At 37.2% G+C, this 23,795-nt stretch overlaps 1 protein-coding gene across 1 annotated transcript in view; it reads left to right on the top strand.

Moving 5' to 3' along the window:
* The first annotated feature begins 466 nt into the window (after positions 1–466).
* The window catches only part of mbo (Nuclear pore complex protein Nup88), a 282,207-nt gene continuing 258,878 nt past the window's right edge, over positions 467–23,795 (top strand). Inside the window, exon 1 of the mRNA XM_067781281.1 lies at positions 467–820. Coding sequence (XP_067637382.1) covers positions 608–820 — 213 coding nt within the window. The 5' untranslated portion in view covers positions 467–607. The remainder of the gene's footprint in view (positions 821–23,795) is intronic.

Below are 23,795 nucleotides of genomic sequence, written 5' to 3' on the forward strand. Positions count from 1 at the left end.
GAAAATCATCTCAGTCAAAACTCATTTTCCTTGCAGGTGCCGATCGGAGTCGGCATAAAACAAGTAGGTCCAGTCCCGCCATTTTGTAGGAAAAATATAAAAGGAGCACGACATAAATTAAAAGAGAAGATCGGCCTAAATCCCTTCGGAGGTTATCGCGCTTTACATATTTTAATTTTTATTTTCTTTTATTTAAATTAATTTACTTTAGTTTAATTTAATTTAATATAATTTAATTTAGTTTAATTTAATTTAACATAATTTAATTTAATTTTAGTTATTTCATTTACGTTAATTTAAATTTGTAGGATGCCTTCGCTTTGTTATTGAAGTCAACCAATTCGAATTCACCCTAATTTCATATAATTTTCACCAAATTCATTTACAACGCCATCTAGTTGTGAGCTCTTTAAACGTCTACCCAATTGTAAACAAATAGCTGTCAGAACGATATGCGACATCTCATCAGCTGGTGAACTAATTTTTGTTTTTGTTTCAATTGAAGTGAATTTTTTCCGGTCGCAAATTGCGTATTTGATTACAAATTGTGAAATTATAGTGAATTTGTGTTTTCCATTTGTTATTGTATATCATAGTGTTTACAAAAATGTCTACCGGCAGCACGGACACGTTAAAACTAAATCATACAGCCATGTTTGCCAAAATACGCGCCGGTCTGCCGGCGGAGCGTAATCATACGCAAAATTTGTTAGAATGTAAGGATGATATGCTGTTTGCATGGGATTCAGGTGAAAATTGCCTTTTGGCAATTAACTGGCGTTTGGCGGCATTGGAGGGTTTTGACTCCATCCAATATCAGGTGAGTGCGAGATTGCGAAATTACATACGTTATATACTTTGCTAGATTTTGATAGTTGGCGGTTGGCGCCAAATATGCGCATTTGTTTACGTCGATCTAACTGCTAAATGATTATGCTCTTACGTAGCTAAACAGGACGATAAAAACGAAAGCTTTCCTGTGCAGTGGGTTCTATGTACTGGAGCGACTCCGGTGGTCATTTCGGTGTAAAACCATTCAATTTCTTGCATCTCTTGGTAATAGTCTAGTTGAGGGGTCGACTGCTAATACGCTACCAAAAATATCGAGAGAGGTGTCAAACGACGCGCCTTGACATCAGTATTAATAATCCGAAGGCGGAAAATAAAAATATTAACTCGTTCAAAAGATATTAAAGAAAAACCGTATTAGCAGTCGACCCCTCAACTAGACTATTACCCATCTCTTCTGAAAATTATAATCCTCGGAGCAGATCGTTGCAGCGAGACTGCTCCCTACTCTCTTGCTCCGGGAAGGTGTTGAACCTAACCCCGGCCCAGAGAAGTGGTTTTGGTGTGCTTTCCGGAAGCCAATTTATTCCCGCCGCTCTCACGCTTGTCAGTGTCTCACGTGCAAAGATAGTGACATCGAACGGGGTGTTTTGTTCTGGGCTAGATTCCAGCATACTTCGACCCATCATTTTTGTAAAACCATTGTGGCACCTTGCTCTTGTCGCCCTAGAGCGTACCATAGATTGCGCCTTTTCCATTATCTTCTAACAGCACCCGTTCTCAACAAGCTACAACAAGTACCTCGCTTATCTGAGAGCGATGCCGAGCATCAGCCCCTGACCCGTATTTTCCTCTTCTTTTCGGCACCAGCACAAGAGAACATCAGGGAGACAATACTCCTGGTTTCTGTCAGTCGTTTGCCAGGACAAAATATATACGTTTGGGACATCTGCCCAATACCGTTCCGGCACCCCGTAATTCGATGTCGAAAAAGAACGAGTATAAAATGAGTACCAGCAAAATTACAGCTTCAACATGGGTGGACCAGAGAGAGAGACGGGTGTTAGAGACGTTGGTTTCACGTTGCATTTGAAAAGCTGGTTGGTGTCATATGAGGACACATTACAAGCAGGACAAACATTGTGTATGTCGCTTCCCAAGGCAGTCGGTTCTATGTACCGGAGCGACTCGGGATTTTTCCCGACCAAGGACTGTCATTTCAGTGTAACCCCATTTAATTTGTTGGGTCCCTCCCACAAATTGTCATCCTCCCAGCAGCTCCTTGCAGCGGGACTGCTCCATATTATCTCGCTCCGGGAAGGTTTCGAATCCAATCTGGGTCCGTCTCCTGATCCTGGTCCTGAGAAATGGTTTTGCTGCATCTGCCGGAAATAGAATCTTTTTAGGACGGTCATACTCTGTTCAGTGTGTCTCGTGTAAGGGATGGTTGCATCGGACAGGTTGTTCTGGGCTTGACCCCCAAACCCGACGTCCACGTAACTTTTATAAATTTTTTTATGGCTCCTTCCTGTTCACGCCCAAGGGCGTCCCTTAGTCTACGCCTAAGCGCCCCCCCCCCCCCCCCCCCGCACTACCAGCCAGCAGCCCCGCTGCTCAGCTAGCCACAACAAGTACCCGCTGCTGCTCGCGCCCCACGGCGAGAACAACTCAAACAGCTGCTACCACTCATAACTACTATCTTCGTAGAAGAGTCGGTAGCAATGCTGAGCATCAGCCCCTGCCCCCGTCTTCTCCCCCCTCTTTTCCGGCAGCAATCGTGTAGGTCAGGGAAACATACTCTTAGTCTCTACCTCCGTTTGAACCGTTTGCCAGCACAGAATATATATGTTTGCGCCATCCGCCCAATGCAGCTCCTGCCTTGGGTGGTGCACCTTCCTAGATGTTCTGGTCTCCGCGACGGCAACCCCCCGATGGGTTTCATCGCGCCATGCTGCCAGGTCGCAAACCCAAATCATCCGGGTACCCAATGCTTGCCCAAGGACGCCCAGTCCCAGGGCCACAACAGCAATTGCATCCTAGCCTTCCTCAACCCAGGCGTAGTCACCCGTCACTTACCCACAGAGTGGCGACGTCCCCCCTATGCACTTCAGAATTCTGCAGTTAAACTGTAATGGACTAACTGGGAAGATTACGGAGATAGTCGATTTCATGAAGCGGCACAACATCCGCATTAATGCGATTCAAGAGAATAAACTCACAGCAAGATCTGCATTGCAGACCTGCTCTGGGTATAATGTCCATAGAAAAGATTGCGAGAGCGGAAATGGAGGCGGCCTCGCGTTATCATACACCACTCTGTGCAATATTATATATTTGATCCTGCATCGACCGCAGGGACAATGTCTTTGAACGATGCAAACCTAGAAATCATCAACATCTACATCCCTCGTGCCACCTGTTGCCCCAGTGGATACCGCCCTAATATCAGAGCCTTACTCACTGGCAACAATCGCATTATCTTAGGCGATTTCAATGCCCATCACGATCTATGGCATTCAAATTTGCGGGCGGACAGTAGGGGTGAGATGTTGGCGGATCAAATAGAAGAAACGACGTTCTGCACAATAAACGGAGACGCCCCCACGCGTATGGTAGGAAGCTGTCACAGTTCGCCAGATATCTCAATCGTGAGCGCAGAACTCGTAAACTGCGTCAACTGGCAGCCGATGGTAACATTGGCATCCGACCACCTGCCTATACTTATTTCGCTCGAACGTACCGCCGACTTCATCGTCACAGAAAAACGCACTTTCATAAACTTCAAAAAAGGAAAGTGGGACGAATATAAATCTTTTACAGACAACCTCTTTGCTGTCCTCCCTATCCCGACTGATGACTGCCAAGGGGAGCGTGCCTTCCGCAAGGTCATTGAATCCGCTTCGGCACGTTTCATTCCCGCCGGGAGAATTCCCGAAATTCGGCCCACTTCCCAGCGGAGGCCGCAAACTTAGCGAGAGAACGTGACCTTATAAGACAGCTTGATCCAGGCGATCCCCAAATAAGGGATATAAACCAACGCATCAGATTGCTTGTGGATGAACACAAGCGGGCGAAATGGGAGGTCCACCTAAGAGGTTGTAACCTCTCTACCGGTGTGGGTAAACTTTGGTCCACCGCAAAGTCCCTATCAAATCCGTCTAGGAACAAAGACAAAGTTTCCATCGCCTTTGGCTATAAAGTGCTGTCGGATGCGAAAAAATGCGCGAGCGCTTTCTGCCGACAATATATAATGAATTCTACGGTCGACAAAGATAGACGGAGGGCCAACAGACACGCACATAAACACAAATTCAGCGCTTCACCAATCACCATCACCGCTAAAGAGGTTCAGGACGCCATTGGTCACGCTAAACCATCCAAAGCAGTGGGCCCAGACGGCATAGCCATGCCGATGCTTAAAAGCCTAGGGAAAGAGGGTTTCAAATATTTAGCGCATGTCTTCAACCTGTCTCTTTCCGCCTTTGTTATACCCGAAAAATGGCCAAGGTGGTCCCGCTACTAAAGCCTGGGAAACCAGCTAACATAGGAGAGTCGTATCGTCCGATATCTCTCCTATCGCCAGTAGCAAAGACGCTTGAAGCCATTTGGCTCCCCTATTTCCAAGCAAATTTGCAGCTAGCCTATCATCAGCATGGCTTCAGAAAACTCCATAGCACTACCACCGCGCTAAATGCCATTAGGACCCAGATAAATTGCGGTTTAAATCAAAACCCCCACCATAGAACAGTACTCGTAGCGCTAGACCTATCAAAAGCTTTTGATACGGTCAACCATGGCTCGTTACTGCAAGACCTTGAAGGGTCTACACTTCCCCCATGTCTTAAAAGGTGGACCGCAAATTATCTGGGTGGTCGGCAGGCATCGGTGCAATTTAGAAACGAAACATCAAAACCAAAAAGAATTAAACAAGGGGTGCCACAGGGTGATGTCCTGTCCCCACTTTTATTTAATTTCTACATATCTAAGCTACCTTCACCACCGGAAGGAGTCACAATCGTTTCCTACGCCGATGACTGCACAATAATGGCCACAGGCCTAGACCCACAGATCGATGAGTTATGCAATAGAATAAACGGCTACCTCCCTGATCTCTCCAGTTGTTTCGCCTCGCGAAACCTGGCATTATCACCGACTAAATCTTCCGCGACATTATTTACAACATGGACGTCCCAAATGTCGACCATTTTGAACATCCACGTCGATGGCACTACGCTACCGACTGTCCTACACCCCAAAATCTTGGGTGTGACGATTGATCAGGATCTTCATTTTGGTGAGCACGCAGCCGCAATTGTTCCGAGAATTCAGAGCCTTAACAAAATCCTCAAATCCCTCGCTGGCAGTACTTGGGGAAAAGATAAAGAAACTCTCATGACTACATACAAAGCAATTAGCCAGCCGATTACGTGCTACGCGTCACCCATATGGTCGCCAAGCCTAAAAATTACCCACTGGAAGAAGCTACAGGCCTGCCAAAATACTGCTCTCATAATCGCCACGGGATGTCTTCTTATGTCCCCAGAACACCATCTGCATAATGAGGCGAGAATACTCCCCATTAGGGAGAGAAATGAGATGCTGACCAAACAGTTCCTGTTGAAGGTGGTCATATTAATCGTTCCCGAGATGGTCCGGCTAGTACCTAAATGGTGGTTTGTTACCGGAACGTACCGGATCTATATCCGGCAAAGAATAAACTCCCCAAAAAACCTTCGCGGAGTGTCTTTGTCGTTAATAAACAACAGCCACAACAACCGGCAACCATCAGATAAATAACTTGCGGCCAACCTTTTAAGGCAACGAGGAAGAGAGGTCCTACCAAGTTTGCAGTAACGTGACGTGGTTGACTCTATCAGGATCCGCAATTGTACCTGAATAAAATCCTCAAATCCCCTGCCGACACCACTTGAAGTAAAGATAAAGGGCACTCGTTACCACTTAAAGAAAAATTGGCCGGGCGCTTGCATGCTACGCGCCGCCGAGCTCAAAGGTTACTCACAAGATAATACAGGCCACCAACATCTGATTAAAGCGGTTCCGCCTGCCGGGGACTTAAGAAGTAATCTCCGCAAGCACAAAAAGCTCCTCAGAGATAACCACCAAAACCCGTCTTGCCTCCTAAAGTCAAATACCCTACTCTCGCAGTAGAGGAAAGCAACCTCCCAAGGTAGGCGTGCGTCACTCTAACTAATCGTCGATCTGGATACTGCACCAGGTTAAACTCTGACAACCCCGGCATATACATATAATGTATGTCCTGCTTGCAACGTGCCCGCACATAACACCAACCATGCAACGTGTCTCCACATGACTCCAACCTTCTTTCCGATTGCAATGAGGAACCAGCGCTTCTGATACACCTTTCTCTTTGGTCCACCCCTGCTGAAACTGCTTGTTTACTTTGACTTCCGTTAGAGGATATTGATGAACATGTGTGAGTAGTCGCACCTATTGCATGGGACGAAGCACTGCTACATCAACAACAAGTTTTGTGAAAATTTCATGGTCAAAAAATATTGGGGACTATCCCAATATCCTCGCTCAATGCAACCATCCTTTGCACGTGTCACATTGACAGTTGTATGGCCGTCTTAAATATATTATTTTCCGGCAGCCGCAGCACAACTACTTCCTTGGCCCGGTTTTGGGTTCAACGATATTTTAGCCCGCGTTTTCGATATAAACTACCTTGGTGTTGCCAATTAGGCCAAAAAAGAAGCGACTGGCGCGGCTTGTTGGACCGCTAAAGCCTTTAAAACGGTTAAGCGCTTATTAAGTAAGCAAGTAAGTAAATACATATGTATCATCGCATCACTCTACAAGGCCAGTTCAAACGAAAGGCACAAGTTTCTTGTCTAAATATACAAACTACTTAATGCTGTCAAATGGTCTTTGGAAATGCTGGGCTCCTATCCGCACCTTGTTGGAAATCTCGTGATGCCACTAAGCGGTTGCTTAGATAATTTAAAAATCTGCGATATGAAGTCAAAGGCTCGTAGGATTGCTTAGTTCAAAGCCATAGAAAGGTGCTGCTTTTTTTGTCATTGACAATTATTGGAATGCATTGGTAAATACAGCAAGCTTTTATTCAGCCTTCTTGCTCAAATTTTAGGATATAACTGACTTCAGAATGCCTTTAAGAAAAGTATTTTATCTGAGATAGAAAAGCAAAGTTATTTCAAGCAGAAGAAAACCATTCCATTGCAAAATTGTGTTGCTGGCCCTCTTTTTCCTATAGAGTTATTACATTGAAAGAAAAATACTGGCAAAATGACCGAAATACGGGTCAATTTAACCGAAATTTCTGTCAATTTTTATCCATCGGAACAAGATGTTGAATCAACTGCGCACAAATCGTTGATTCGTAATTGACCGTTTAGTTTAGTTGACATATACATACATACATACGTAAATATGTGAATACATAAATACGCATGCTTGCTACATTACTAACCGCACTTCAATTGGGCGTACATCAAATATGCTGGCACACGTTAAACATTATACACTTTATTATTTTGTTTTATTAAACGCACTTTCACCAAATTTTATATTTTATAATTTGTTTAATTTATAGTTTTGAACTTCGCTTTGCAAATAGAAATGAAAATAGTAGTCACAAAAGTGATTCTCAATTCTTTCCGTTGCAGCTCAGCTCATTCTCAATTTCTTCTCTCGCATGTAGTTGCCACACTTGATTGTTCGAACAAAACTTGTAGTCAGGGACGGAAAATAATAATTATTTTTTTTTTCGGAGTCGAAAAAGTTCTGGTCAAAAAACTTTTTCCATAAAAGTCCACATATAAAAGTAAAATCTGTATTTTTATTTTTTTTAGTCCGATAGAACTAGTTAAACTCGGACTTTTAAAAATAAAAGTTAAATCAAGACTATTTTTTAAGGCCGAAATAAAAGTCCCGCTTGATAACAAAGAAACGGCTTATCCGAATTAAAAAAATTTGGTACCAATAGATTCTCCTGGATTCCTAAAATTTAAAACCTTATGGACTTTTGAAAATTTATGTTAATAATACTAGAATTTTATCATAAACAAACTAGATCGAAAATCTCTTAGTATAAATGGTGAACTTGCAGTGTATTTTTGCAATAAATTTCGCTTCAATACAACTATTAGAGTGAAAATTTTTAAACCGCATTCTGCTAATTTGGGAAAGCTTTCTAAAAAAAAATGGGCGTAATCGGTCAGTAGCCAGCCCCTTTCTGTATATAGAAACTTCCGCACAGAACATGCGATATTTGAGTATCTAAAGAAACCACGTTATTTGAATTGCATGTAGTTGATCCACATAATTTTGTTGGACAATGGGCGTGGCACCGCCTACTTTCCAAATAAGATTTTTGGACTTTCAAGTGCGATAACTCGTACATCCTTTGAGCTATGTTTTTGCAAATTGGTAAGCGAACTTCATAAAAAAATTTTAAAATCGAATTAGTCACACCCACTTGTATATAAAAATATCGAAAATACACATTTTTGATACATACATACATAGCTCGTAATATCACTGCACTGTTGTCACTAGTCTTTACTAATTTCTACGTTGGAGAGCATTATTGCTAGCCACCCACTAATCACTGCAGCATACATCACAAGCATACATACATACATGTTGCTATGGATACAAACATATGTGTCTAAATACGGTCATACATAATTACAAGCAGAATTTCATATCATACTTTTCGCACCTATCATATTATAATTAGCCTTCTCATGAAATCATCCGATGTATAATTTTTGTATTTTGTCAATTTGAAATAACAGGACTTTTCCATGGAAAATTCCTATGACTAATTTTTTACAGCGTAAGAATCATTCAATTTGTAATCGTGATCAAGTGAAGTTGCTCAAATTAAAATATCTATATTAAAGCCAAGGTGTTCGCCCATTTAGTTTTTCGGTTAAACAATTGTAGGAAACGCTCTACAATTCTCCAGCATTCATTTAAGGTGTATCATTTTACCCATCATCTCTTTGTTTAAGCTTATAGTTAAGCGCCCGTTAGTCCCAGGTAGGAGCGCTAGTCATAGTGTTGCACTTCTTATATGTATTTTATATTATTTTTATACTCAGTTGAGCAGAGCTCACAGAGTATATTAAGTTTGATTGGATAACGGTTGGTTGTAAAGGTATAAAGGAATCGAGATATAGACTTTCATATATCAAAATCATCAGGATCGAAAAAAAACTTTGATTGAGCCATGTCCGTCCGTCCATCTGCTTTGAGGTATCTTGATGAAATTTGGTATGCAGGTTCCTGAGCACTCATCTCAGATCGCTATTTAAAATGACCGATATCGGACTATAACCACGCCCACTTTTTCGATATCGAAAATTTCGAAAAACCGAAAAAGTGCAATAATTCATTACCAAAGACAGATAAAGCGATGAAACTTGGTAGGTGAGTTGAACTTATGACGCAGAATAGAAAATTAGTAAAATTTTGGACAATGGGCGTGGCACCGCCCACTTTTAAAAGAAGGTAATTTAAAACTTTTGCAAGCTGTAATTTGGCCGTCGTTGAAGATATCATGATGAAATTTGGCAGGAACCTTACTCCTATTACTATATGTACGCTTAATAAAAATCGGAGAAGGATCACGCCCACTTTTAAAAAAAATTTTTTTTTTTACGTAAAATTTTAACAAAAAATTTAATATCTTTACAGTATATAAGTAAATAATGTCAACATTCAACTTCAATAATGATATGGTGCAACAAAATACAAAAATAAAAGAAAATTTCAAAATGGGCGTGGCTCCGCTCTTTTTCATTTAATTTGTCTAGGATACTTTTAATGCCATAAGTCGAACAAAAATTTACCAATCCTTTTGAAATTTGGTAGAGGCATAGATTTTATGACGCTAACTGTTTTCTGTGAAAATGGGCGAAATCGGTTGAAGCCACGCCCAGTTTTTATACACAGTCATCCGTCTGTCCTTCCGCATGGCCGTTAACACGATAACTTGAGCAAAAATCGACATATCTCTACTGAACTTAGTTCTCGTACTTATCTGAACTCATCTGGTATAAAAAATAAACGAAATCCGACTATGACCACGCCCACTTTTTCGATATCGAATATTACGAAAATAAAAAAAATGCCATAATTCTATACCAAATACGAAAAAAGGGATGAAACATGGTAATTGGATTGGTTTATTGACGCGAAATATAACTTTAGAAAAAACTTTGTAAAATGGTTGTGACACCTACCATATTAAGTAGAAGAAAATGAAAAAGTTCTGCAGGGCGAAATAAAAAATCCTTGAAATCTTGGCAGGTATTACATATATAAATAAATTAGCGGTATCCAACAGATGATGTTCTGGGTCACCCTGGTCCACATTTTGGTCGATATCTGGAAAAGGCGACCACCTATACAACTACCACCACTCCCTTTTAAAACCCTCATTAATACCTTGTATTTGATACCCATATCGTACAAACATATTATAGAGTCAACCCTGTTCCACCTTTATGGCGATATTTCGAAACGGCGTCCACCTATAGAACGAAGGCTCACTCCCTTTTAAAAATACTCATTAACACCTTTCATTTGATACCCACATCGTACAAACACATTCTAGAGTCACCCATGGTCCACCTTTATGGCGATATCTCGAAAAGGCGCACACCTATAGAACTAAGCCCCACGCCCTTTTAAAATACTCATTAACACCTTTCATTTGATACCCATATCGTACAAACATATTCTAGAGTCACCCCTGGTCCACCTTTATGGCGATATCTCGAAAAGGCGACCACCTATAGAACGAAGGCCCACTCCCTTTTAAAAATACTCATTAACACCTTTCATTTGATACCCCCATCATACAAACACATTCTAGAGTCACCCCTGGTCCACCTTTATGGCGATATTTCGAAACGGCGTCCACCTATATAACTAAGGTCCACTCCCTTTTAAAATACTCATTAACACCTTTCGTTTGATACCCACATTGTACAAACGCATTCTAGAGTCACCCCTGGTCCACCTTTATGGCGATATCTCGAAAAGGCGACCACCTATACAACTACCACCACTCCCTTTTAAAACCCTCATTAATACCTTTAATTTGATACCCATATCGTACAAACACATTCTAGAGTCACCCCTGGTCCACCTTTATGGCGATATTTCGAAACGGCGTCCACCTATAGAACTAAGGCCCACTCCCTTTTAAAATACTCATTAACACCTTTCGTTTGATACCCACATTGTACAAACGCATTCTAGAGTCACCCCTGGTCCACCTTTATGGCGATATCTCGAAAAGGCGACCACCTATACAACTACCACCACTCCCTTTTAAAACCCTCATTAATACCTTTAATTTGATACCCATATCGTACAAACACAGTCTAGAGTCACCCCTGGTCCACCTTTATGGCGATATTTCGAAACGGCGTCCACCTATAGAACTAAGGCCCACGCCCTTTTAAAGTACTCACTAACACCTTTCATTTGATACCCATATCGTACAAACAAATTCTAGAGTCACCCCTGATCCACCTTTATGGCGATATCTCAAAAAGGCGTCCACCTATAGAACTAAGCCCACGCCCATTTAAAATACTCATTGACACCTTTCATTTGATACCCATATTGTACAAACGCATTCTAGAGTCACCCTGGTCCACGTTTATGGCGATATCCCGAAAAGGCGTCCATCCACAGAACTAAGGCCCACTCCCTTTTAAAACACTCATTAACACCTTTAATTTGATACACATATCGTACAAACGCATTCTAGAGTCAACCCTGATCCACCTTTATGGCTATATCCCTAAATGGCGTCCACCTATAGAACTATGGCCCACTCCCTCATAAAATACTCTTTAATACCTTTCATTTGATACGCATGTCATACAAACACATTCCAGGGTTTCCCTCGGTTCATTTTCCTACATGGTTATTTTCCCTTATGTTGTCACTATAGCTCTCAACTGAGTATGTAATGTTCGGTTACACCCGAACTTAACCTTCCTTACTTGGTAATTTAGAAGTGTAACCATGGGTCGCAAACGTGACATTTATATACGTGATTATTTTGAATTCGATGATAGATGTGGGAAATGCAAGGTTTGTGGGCAAATGATTCAACACAATTTCACTACAAATCTGCGAAGGCATTTACAAAGCAAACACGCTAATTTATATCAAGAATATACCACCGAACGATCAAAGCCATCAAGCACTGCAACAGATTCAAAAGATAAACAAATTTAATTTTATTGTGAAATGGCCCAAAATGAGGACATTAATGCGTGCATTTACTTTACCACCAAAGAATCATTGCCTCTTTCGTTTTTCGACTCGGAATCTTTTAAAACTCTTTCTAATCAAATATTTGATGGATTAAATATGAACAAAATAACATCAAAGAACATAATGCAGTTGGCAGATGAAAAAGTAGCTAAATTAAAATCTTTTATTAAAGAAATTTTAAGTGGGAAGGTGATATGCCTCAAGATTGATACTGCCACTCGAAGTAATTGCGCAGTCCTTTGTATTAATGCTCAAATCTTCCTAAACGGAAAAATTGAAATAGTTACACTTGCTATGGAAGAAATACCGGGCCGACATACCGCTGAAAACATAAAACAAATAGTTCAAAAAGTAATGGTTAGTTAAGAAATAAAAAAAGAACAAGTTTATGCCATAACTAGTGATAACGGACGCAACTTAGTTAAAGCGGTGGAGCTTCTGTCAGAGACGGTCAGCGATAACGAGGATGATGAAAGTGAAAACGCGATATTGGAACAATGTATTAGCGATGATTTAAGACCGACTGACGGTGAGCAAATTATATCCATGAAATGTGCAGCACACACGCTTCAACAAGCTGTGAAAGATTTTCTAGAAAGCTGTTGTTTGGAAGTATTAAACAGCGCCCGCAGAGTTGTGTAACTTCTAAGGGCTCCACTTTTGCGGTACGTAACTACAAGTATACGCCTATATATATCATTATATTTTAGTTGTATGGTCTTTTGATTGATTATCATCATATTATACAGGGCGAAGATAAAAGATTTAGGTCTTTTGAAACCGCAACTAGATGTTCCAACTCGTTGGAGCTCTTGCTATAATATGATAAACCGACTTTGCCAGCTGAAAGGGTTTTGTTTGAGAAATTTAGCCGATTCTGAGAATTTATCTGATGACGATTGGCTATTATTAGAAAATATTGTGAAATTGTTAGAACTCCCTTTTAATCTCATATTAAAGCTTCAGTAGAGTCAATTACTTTTGGGTGACTTCTAAAAAAATTAGTTGGAAGTGCTGCTTCAGCTAAAAAACAACGAATACACCATCAGCAAACAATTTTTAAGCTGCGTCGAAAAAAGGGAGAGGTCGCTTCTTGACACAAGTACTATAAACGCTGCTTTGTTCTTGGATCCTCGGTTCCGGCGTCTTCTTTCTAGAGAAAAGATGGATTCTGCGAAAATGCACCTTAAAGCTCTTGTTTCTCGAATGGAGAGTTTGAAAGAGGTTAATTTTCTATTCATTATTTTAACTCACGCTATCTCTTTTTCTTATTTATTTATCATTTTTAGAATCCAAAACCTGCTTCTCAAAATCTTAGACATAGCGATGATATGTCATTTTTGATTGATGGAACATCTACGCAAAGCACGTCTTCACTTTTGAGAAGCTGTATAAGAGAGCTCGAATTAGCGGATTCATCATCGGATGAGGATTCCACGGACATCTGTGATGAAATAAGGAAGGCATTCTATCAAATTGACATGTATAAAGAAAAACGAGTGGATGTGGATATAAATATTATAGAGTACTGGAACTGCAAAAAATATAGCTTCCCGTGGCTTCGAAAACTTGCTTTCGCCATTCATTCGGTACCTGCTACGCAAGTTAGCGTCGAACCAGCTTTTTCAGCGTTAAAACTTGTTTTAACAGATTTGCGTTACAACTTGACCGAGCAAAATTTGCAAACGATCTGCTTATTAAAGCTTAACAGCAATATATTTAAAAATATGTAAATATACGCAGCCATACTAAAATATGTTCATATAAATGATACATTTACAGTAAGCGATAATAAAATATGTACAAATATATATATAATAAAAAGTATATCAATGCTATCTAAGTAAAATAATAGTATTAGGTATGAATAGGAATATAATTCGTATTACACATATATATAATGTACATTAATTGAATTGTGTATCTACCAGACGTGTAAAGAGTAAGTAATGCATTTGTACCAATATGTTGTTAACAACTTTAATAAAACAAGAATTAGAATTAAATTGCAGTAATGGCACACCGTTATCCAAATTTTTTTATATTTTATTTGGGGGCATCGAGAGTTAATATTTATTGCTCAATTTGAGATTCCTTTTCTCAATAGCTGCAGTGATATTACGAGCTATGTATGTATGTATCAAAAATGTGTATTTTCGATATTTTTATATACAAATGGGTTTGACTTTAATTCGATTTTAAAATTTTTCTGTCGGCATGCACAAATACAAATATGAAGTTCGCTTACCAATTTGCAAAAACATAGCTCAAAGGATGTACGAGTTATCGCACTTGAAAGTCCAAAAATCTTATTTGGAAAGTAGGCGGTGCCACGCCCATTGACCAACAAAATTATGTGGATCAACTACATGCAATTTAAATAACGTGGTTTTTTTAGATATTCAAATATCGCATGTTCTGTGCGGAAATTTCTATGTACAGAAAGGGCCTGGCTACTGACCGATCACGCCCATTTTTTTTTAGAAAGCTTTCCCAAATTAGCAGAATGCGGTTTAAAATTTTTCACTCTATTAGTTGTATTGAAGCGAAATTTATTGCAAAAATTCACTGCAAGTTCACCATTTATACTACGAGATCTAGTTTGTTTATGATAAAATTCTAGTATTATTAACATAAATTTTCAAAAGTTCATAAGGTTTCAAATTGTAGGAATCCAAGAGAATCTATTGGTACCAAATTTTTTCAATTCGGATAAGCCGTTTCTTTGTTATCAAGCGGGACTTTTATTTCGGCCTTAAAAAATAAAAGTCTTGATTTAACTTTTATTTCTGGACTTTTATTTTTAAAAGTCCCAGTTGAACTAGTTCTATCGGACTAAAAAAATAAAAATCCGAAAATAATTTTTATCTTGATCCAAATATATTTAAAGTCCGAAATTAACAGTTTTGCAAGGACTTATATTATAAAAGGAATAACAGTTTCAGCCCCTGCTTGTAGTATAAATGTTTGACGTAATAGAGAACTTGTAAGTTATAGAAAAGTAAAGAATCAAATCGCAGGAAGGTAATTCACCACTGGAGTAACTTTACATGTAATTCGGCAAGTTAAATTTTAGTAACACTTTAAGTGGAAACGATTCCAAAACAACTCAAACTTTTTTGTTGTCGGAAACATCAACATTAAAAAATTATATTTTTTATTATCTTACTAGATTCGTTCGCGTGAGTGGAAATTCGTAGAAACTTGAACAAAATGATACTAACTTTGGAAAAATCCTGTTCGTTCAAACAGAACTTTTGCAACAAGAGGGCGCAATTTCGCTTGGAGGAGAAGTTGCAAAATTGTACCCGATAAATAGGTGTACCGGTATCTCATAATTTTTTGCACAGTAAATTAAAAAAAGGGTTTTTCGTTTTGTATTGATAACTGAAAAACTAGTTTTTTGTTGTTTTCCCATTTTGTGTGCTTTTTCGATTTGGTGTTTTCTTATTTTGTTTTTTTTTTTTTATTAAGTGGCACCATCGTGATAAGTAAAAAGTAGAGAGCGCAGTGAGCGTAAAATTCTCTTTGAAATTTGCACATGTATTGACTGTTGATCGCTGTTGAAATGGCCAGTGAGATCAGTTGTGTTAACAGAAAAATCAGATTGATTAGGAATCTGTCAGTTTTACAGAATTTTGTTAACTTAAGAGCGACAATTTCTCTTCTGTTGGAATGACTAAACTAATTAAATGTTCGCTTGACAAAGAACTCGGTCGAATTAACCATAATTCGACCAATTTTACCGAATCTGCGTTAAGTCAAGAACAACAGAACCGATTTGTTGATTTTACTAGCACCATTTCTTTCAGTGTAGTTGACACCCTCCTTACTCACCCTGCGATTACTCTTACAAATTTTTTCTTTTTTTTTTGTTGTAATTTTGTATACTCTATCATACTCTTCTGAAAAAAATTTATCGTTTGCAATAATTCAGTGACTTAAATAGCAATTTTTCTCACATTTCTTCCCATTAAATTTGTAAATTTTTTTGTCGAAGGATAAAAACTCTTCACCCCCATACGTACGCTGGGTTCCTTAAATGGTTATTTTAGGATATTCTCGTTCGTTTCTTATACAAATTGAACTATTTTTTTTTATTTATTTTAGTAGACGCCACGGTCCAATGACTGAAAGTCGCTTCACTCAATGACATCTTCAATTTCGCTTTATTTCTTTGTTAGCACGCCGCTGTGACGCCATTCGCTAGCCTGTACCAGTCTTGTCAGTCATGCAATCGTTTGGGTACTTTGTCATACTCAAAGCGCTAGTTATTTTTTTTTTTTTGCATTTCATTACAACTTTTCTTTAAAAAAATTCAATTTTTTCCTTACACCCGAAAAGCACGATCTTACATGTCCGTGTGTCGATGATATGTCTATGCAGTGCTATGCATTCGGCCATGTATTCATGTAGTGCAAAGCACATTTACTGCCTCATCTATTTAATATCATAAATAATTGCATCTAATTAAATATGCTCAAATGAAAATGTCCGCTTTTTATACATTTTATATTTTTCTAAGTGCCATTTTTTCTCAATTTTTTTTTTCAATACTCGTTTGCTTCATTGTGTTGCGTGCAGCAAGAATGAGAGGGTGCCACACTCTGGGTTGCTGCTGGACTCAATGCCCTTTTCCGTACGCTGCAGTTGACGCGCGCGTGATGGAGCGAATGTCATTCGAAATGAAATTAAAGTTCCAATTTGAGTAGAAGCGAAGAAACAATTATAAAAGTAAAAAGAAAAAATTAAACAAAAACAAGCTCTATAAAATGGAAAAAGTGTGAAATAAAAATTGCGGATGCAAAGAATTTATTCTAGAAAAAAAGGCGCAAAAATTAACGCTAAAGAATGTCATTTTTAGAAAATGGCTGTTGATTAAGGCGGTATGCGGGTGCTTAGCACCCACCAACCTCTTGCTCACTTACTGGACAGCGCAGCAAAGGAATTTAATAGTTTTCAATTGGGAATCATTCGTTTGCAGACGCCTTCGTCCGCCTAAATGTGAGTGCGTATCATCCGCTTCCTGTAAATGTTAGAGCCAGAGCTCACTGCTTCTTCCGTTTTAACTGCTGCCTGACTACCCAATTCCTTTTTGCGGCTGTTATGCTTGTATGAAAATTTGCTTGCTGATTGTCTTCACATTTGCCTTGTTTCAAGTGTCAACAAATGAAGTCACGATTTAGTCGTTTGAAATGCTGGCCTGCCACCACATGCTTGCTCGCACCTCTACTTAAGTGGTGCCACTGTTGTCTTTGGTAGTGCCTTCTCTTTCACTTGTTCGGCATTTGCTATTATTTCAGGCATGCTTAACGAACGAAACGATATCATTTCGTTACGATAATCAACGCTAATAAACGAAACGAAGTCACTTCGTTTCGTTCGTTAAGCATGCCTGTATTATTTCAATGACTGCTGACGGCGCTTTTCACGGCATTTTTTCGCGCCATACAGTTTAATACAGTAAATTTTATTATACTCAGCTGAGCAGAGCTCACAGAATATATTAACTTTGTTCGCATAACGGTAATCCGTAACGGCATAAACTAATCGAGATAGATATAGACTTCTATATATCAAAATGATCTGGGAGAAAACATAAATTCATTTAGCCATGTCCGTCCGTCCGTCCGTCCGTCTGTAAACACGATAACTTGATTAAATTTTGAGGTATCTTGATGAAATTTGTATGTAGGTTCGTGGGCACTCATCTCAGATCGCTATTTAAAATGAACGAAATCGGACTACAACCATGCCCCCTTTTTCTATATCGACAATTTCGAAAAACAGAAAAAGTGCGATAATTCATTACCAAAGACGGATAAAGCGATGAAACTTGGTAGGTGCGTTGACCTTATGACGCAAAATAGAAAATTAGAAAAATTTTGGACATTAGGCGTGGCACCGCCCACTTTTAAAAGAAGGTAATTTAAAAGTTGAAGATATCATGATGAAATTTGGTAGGCACGTTACTCCTATTACTATATGTGTGCTAAATAAAAATTAGCGAAATCGGATGACGAACACGCCCACTTTTAAAAAAATTTTTTTTTTAAGTCAGATTTTAACAAAAAATTTAATATCTTTACAGTATAAAAGTAAATTATGTCAACATTCGACTCCAGTAATGATATGGTGCAACAAAATACAAAGATAAAAGAAAATTTAAAAATGGGCGTAACTCCGCCCTTTTTCATTTAATTCGTCTAGAATACTTTTGATGCCGTAAGTCGAACAAAAATTTACCAATCCTTGCGAAATTTGGTAGGGACATACATAGATTCCAGTTTTTATACGCAGTCGACCGTCTGTCCTTCCGCTCGGCCGTTAACACGATAACTTGCGCAAAAAACGATATATCTTAACTTAACTTAGTTCACGTACTTATCTGAAGTCACTTTATCTTTGTATAAAATATGGCCGAAATCCGACTATGACCACGCCCACTTTTCCGATATCGAAAATTACGAAAAATGAAAAAAATGCCATAATTCTGTACCAAATATGAAAAAAGAGATGAAACATAGTAATTGGATTGGTTTATTGACGCAAAATATAACTTAAAAAAAAAACTTTGTAAAATGGGTGTGACACCTACCATATTAAGTAGAAGAAAATGAAAAAGTTCTGCAGGGCGAAATCAAAAGCCCCTGGAATCTTGGCAGGAATACTGTTCGTTGTATGACATATATAAATAAATTAGCGGTACCCGACAGAAGATGTTCTGGGTCACCCTGGTCCACATTTTGGTCGATATCTCGAAAACGCCTTCACGTATACAACTAAGTGCTACTCCCTTTTAAAACCCTCATTAATGCTTTTAATTTGATACCCATATCGTACAAACACATTCCAGAGTCACCCCTGGTCCACCCTTATTGCGATATCTCGAAAAGGCTTCCACCTATAGAACTAAGGCCCACTACGTTTTAAATAATCATTAACACCTTTCATTTGATACACATTTCATACAAACTCTATGTTCATTTTGCTAAATGGTGATTTTCCCTTATTTTGTCTCCAAAGCTCTCAGCTGGGTATGTAATGTTCGGTTACACCCGAACTTAAGCTGCATCACGCTGGAACCCGCTTTGAAAAAATCCAAATTTTTTTTGTGATTTCTATAACTACAAACGATGAAATTGATTGTAGTGAAATTCATTTTTTTGTAGTTCTTATAGTTACTCCGAAAATATAATACATTGTGCGGAAACCAAGCAATTTAAGCAAATTCGGTTTTTTTCTTTTTGAAATACGTTTTAAATCGTTTGTAGTTTTTCATACGAAAAATAAATTTTTTTTTGGTCCACAGGTTTCGGAGATATCGCTAACGCATCTCAAAAAAACCAAGAACGCAGCAATTTGGAAGCACTAAAAGTACTTTTCCTATAACTACAAACGATGAAATTGATTGTAGTGAAATTCATTTTTTTGTAGTTTTTATAGTTACTCCGAAAATATAATACATTGTGCGGAAACCAAGCAATTTAAGGAAATTTGGGTTTTTTCTTTTTGAAATACGTTTTAAATCGTTTGTAGTTTTTCATACGAAAAAAAAATTTTTTTTTTGTCGACAGGTTTCGGAGATATCGCTAACGCATCTCAAAAAAACCAAGAACGCAGCAATTTGGAAGCACTAAAAGTACTCTTCCTATAACTACAAACGATGAAATTGATTGTAGTGAAATTCATTTTTTTGTAGTTTTTATAGTTACTCCGAAAATATAATACATTGTGCGGAAACCAAGCAATTTAAGGAAATTTGGGTTTTTTCTTTTTGAAATACGTTTTAAATCGTTTGTAGTTTTTCATACGAAAAAAAATTTTTTTTTTTGTCGACAGGTTTCGGAGATATCGCTAACGCATCTCAAAAAAACCAAGAACGCAGCAATTTGGAAGCACTAAAATACTTTTCCTATAACTACAAACGATGAAATTGATTGTAGTGAAATTCATTTTTTTGTAGTTCTTATAGTTACTCCGAAAATATAATACATTGTGCGGAAACCAAGCAATTTAAGTAAATTTGGTTTTTTTGTTTTTGAAATACGTTTTAAATCGTTTGTAGTTTTTCATACGAAAAACATTTTTTTTTTGGTCCACAGGTTTCGGAGATATCGCTAACGCATCTCAAAAAAACCAAGAACGCAGCAATTTGGAAGCACTAAAAGTACTTTTCCTATAACTACAAGCGATGAAATTGATTGTAGTGAAATTCATTTTTTTGTAGTTCTTATAGTTACTCCGAAAATATAATACATTATGCGGAAACCAAGCAATTTAAGTAAATTTGGTTTTTTTGTTTTTGAAATACGTTTTAAATCGTTTGTAGTTTTTCATAGGAAAAAAAATTTTTTTTTTGGTCCATACGTTTCGGAGATATCGCTAACGCATCTCAAAAAAAACCAAGAACGCAGCAATTTGGAAGCACTAAAAGTACTTTTCCTATAACTACAAACTATGAAATTGATTGTAGTGAAATTCATTTTTTTGTAGTTCTTATAGTTACTCAGAAAATATAATACATTGTGCGGAAACCAAGCAATTTAAGTAAATTTGGTTTTTTTGTTTTTGAAATACGTTTTAAATCGTTTGTAGTTTTTCATAGGAAAAAAAATTTTTTTTTTGGTCCATAGGTTTCGGAGATATCGCTAACGCATCTCAAAAAAACCAAGAACGCAGCAATTTGGAAGCACTAAAAGTACTTTTCCTATAACTACAAACTATGAAATTGATTGTAGTGAAATTCATTTTTTTGTAGTTCTTATAGTTACTCAGAAAATATAATACATTGTGCGGAAACCAAGCAATTTAAGTAAATTTGGTTTTTTTGTTTTTGAAATACGTTTTAAATCGTTTGTAGTTTTTCATACGAAAAACATTTTTTTTTTGGTCCACAGGTTTCGGAGATATCGCTAACGCATCTCAAAAAAACCAAGAACGCAGCAATTTGGAAGCACTAAAAGTACTTTTCCTATAACTACAAGCGATGAAATTGATTGTAGTGAAATTCATTTTTTTGTAGTTCTTATAGTTACTCCGAAAATATAATACATTATGCGGAAACCAAGCAATTTAAGTAAATTTGGTTTTTTTGTTTTTGAAATACGTTTTAAATCGTTTGTAGTTTTTCATAGGAAAAAAAATTTTTTTTTTGGTCCATACGTTTCGGAGATATCGCTAACGCATCTCAAAAAAAACCAAGAACGCAGCAATTTGGAAGCACTAAAAGTACTTTTCCTATAACTACAAACGATGAAATTGATTGTAGTGAAATTCATTTTTTTGTAGTTCTTATAGTTACTCCGAAAATATAATACATTGTGCGGAAACCAAGCAATTTAAGCAAATTTGGTTTTTTTCTTTTTGAAATACGTTTTAAATCGTTTGTAGTTTTTCATACGAAAAATAAATTTTTTTTTTGGTCCACAGGTTTCGGAGATATCGCTAACGCATCTCAAAAAAACCAAGAACGCAGCAATTTGGAAGCACTAAAAGTACTTTTCCTATAACTACAAACGATGAAATTGATTGTAGTGAAATTCATTTTTTTGTAGTTTTTATAGTTACTCCGAAAATATAATACATTGTGCGGAAACCAAGCAATTTAAGGAAATTTGGGTTTTTTCTTTTTGAAATACGTTTTAAATCGTTTGTAGTTTTTCATACGAAAAAAAAATTTTTTTTTTGTCGACAGGTTTCGGAGATATCGCTAACGCATCTCAAAAAAACCAAGAACGCAGCAATTTGGAAGCACTAAAAGTACTCTTCCTATAACTACAAACGATGAAATTGATTGTAGTGAAATTCGTTTTTTTGTAGTTTTTATAGTTACTCCGAAAATATAATACATTGTGCGGAAACCAAGCAATTTAAGGAAATTTGGGTTTTTTCTTTTTGAAATACGTTTTAAATCGTTTGTAGTTTTTCATACGAAAAAAAAATTTTTTTTTTGTCGACAGGTTTCGGAGATATCGCTAACGCATCTCAAAAAAACCAAGAACGCAGCAATTTGGAAGCACTAAAATACTTTTCCTATAACTACAAACGATGAAATTGATTGTAGTGAAATTCATTTTTTTGTAGTTCTTATAGTTACTCCGAAAATATAATACATTGTGCGGAAACCAAGCAATTTAAGTAAATTTGGTTTTTTTGTTTTTGAAATACGTTTTAAATCGTTTGTAGTTTTTCATAGGAAAAAAAATTTTTTTTTTGGTCCATAGGTTTCGGAGATATCGCTAACGCATCTCAAAAAAACCAAGAACGCAGCAATTTGGAAGCACTAAAAGTACTTTTCCTATAACTACAAACGATGAAATTGATTGTAGTGAAATTCATTTTTTTGTAGTTCTTATAGTTACTCCGAAAATATAATACATTGTGCGGAAACCAAGCAATTTAAGCAAATTTGGTTTTTTTCTTTTTGAAATACGTTTTAAATCGTTTGTAGTTTTTCATACGAAAAATAAATTTTTTTTTGGTCCACAGGTTTCGGAGATATCGCTAACGCATCTCAAAAAAACCAAGAACGCAGCAATTTGGAAGCACTAAAAGTACTTTTCCTATAACTACAAACGATGAAATTGATTGTAGTGAAATTCATTTTTTTGTAGTTTTTATAGTTTCTCCGAAAATATAATACATTGTGCGGAAACCAAGCAATTTAAGGAAATTTGGGTTTTTTCTTTTTGAAATACGTTTTAAATCGTTTGTAGTTTTTCATACGAAAAAAATTTTTTTTTTTGGTGGACAGGTTTCGGAGATATCGCTAACGCATCTCAAAAAAACCAAGAACGCAGCAATTTGGAAGCACTAAAAGTACTTTTCCTATAACTACAAACGATGAAATTGATTGTAGTGAAATTCATTTTTTTGTAGTTCTTATAGTTACTCCGAAAATATAATACATTGTGCGGAAACCAAGCAATTTAAGTAAATTTGGTTTTTTTGTTTTTGAAATACGTTTTAAATCGTTTGTAGTTTTTCATAGGAAAAAAAATTTTTTTTTTGGTCCATAGGTTTCGGAGATATCGCTAACGCATCTCAAAAAACCAAGAACGCAGCAATTTGGAAGCACTAAAAGTACTTTTCCTATAACTACAAACGATGAAATTGATTGTAGTGAAATTCATTTTTTTGTAGTTCTTATAGTTACTCCGAAAATATAATACATTGTGCGGAAACCAAGCAATTTAAGTAAATTTGGTTTTTTTGTTTTTGAAATACGTTTTAAATCGTTTGTAGTTTTTCATGCGAAAAAAAATTTTTTTTTTGGTCCACAGGTTTCGGAGATATCGCTAACGCATCTCAAAAAAACCAAGAACGCAGCAATTTGGAAGCACTAAAAGTACTTTTCCTATAACTACAAACGATGAAATTGATTGTAGTGAAATTCATTTTTTTTAGTTCTTATAGTTACTCCGAAAATATAATATTGTGCGGAAACCAAGCAATTTAAGTAAATTTGATTTTTTTGTTTTTGAAATACGTTTTAAATCGTTTGTAGTTTTTCATACGAAAAAAAATTTTTTTTTTGGTCCACAGGTTTCGGAGATATCGCTAACGCATCTCAGAAAAACCAAGAACGCAGCAATTTGGAAGCACTAAAAGTACTTTTCCTATAACTACAAACGATGAAATTGATTGTAGTGAAATTCATTTTTTTGTAGTTCTTATAGTTACTACGAAAA

This window comes from Eurosta solidaginis, chromosome 4 (assembly GCF_040869045.1).
Source record: "Eurosta solidaginis isolate ZX-2024a chromosome 4, ASM4086904v1, whole genome shotgun sequence".
Lineage (NCBI taxonomy): Eukaryota > Metazoa > Arthropoda > Insecta > Diptera > Tephritidae > Eurosta > Eurosta solidaginis.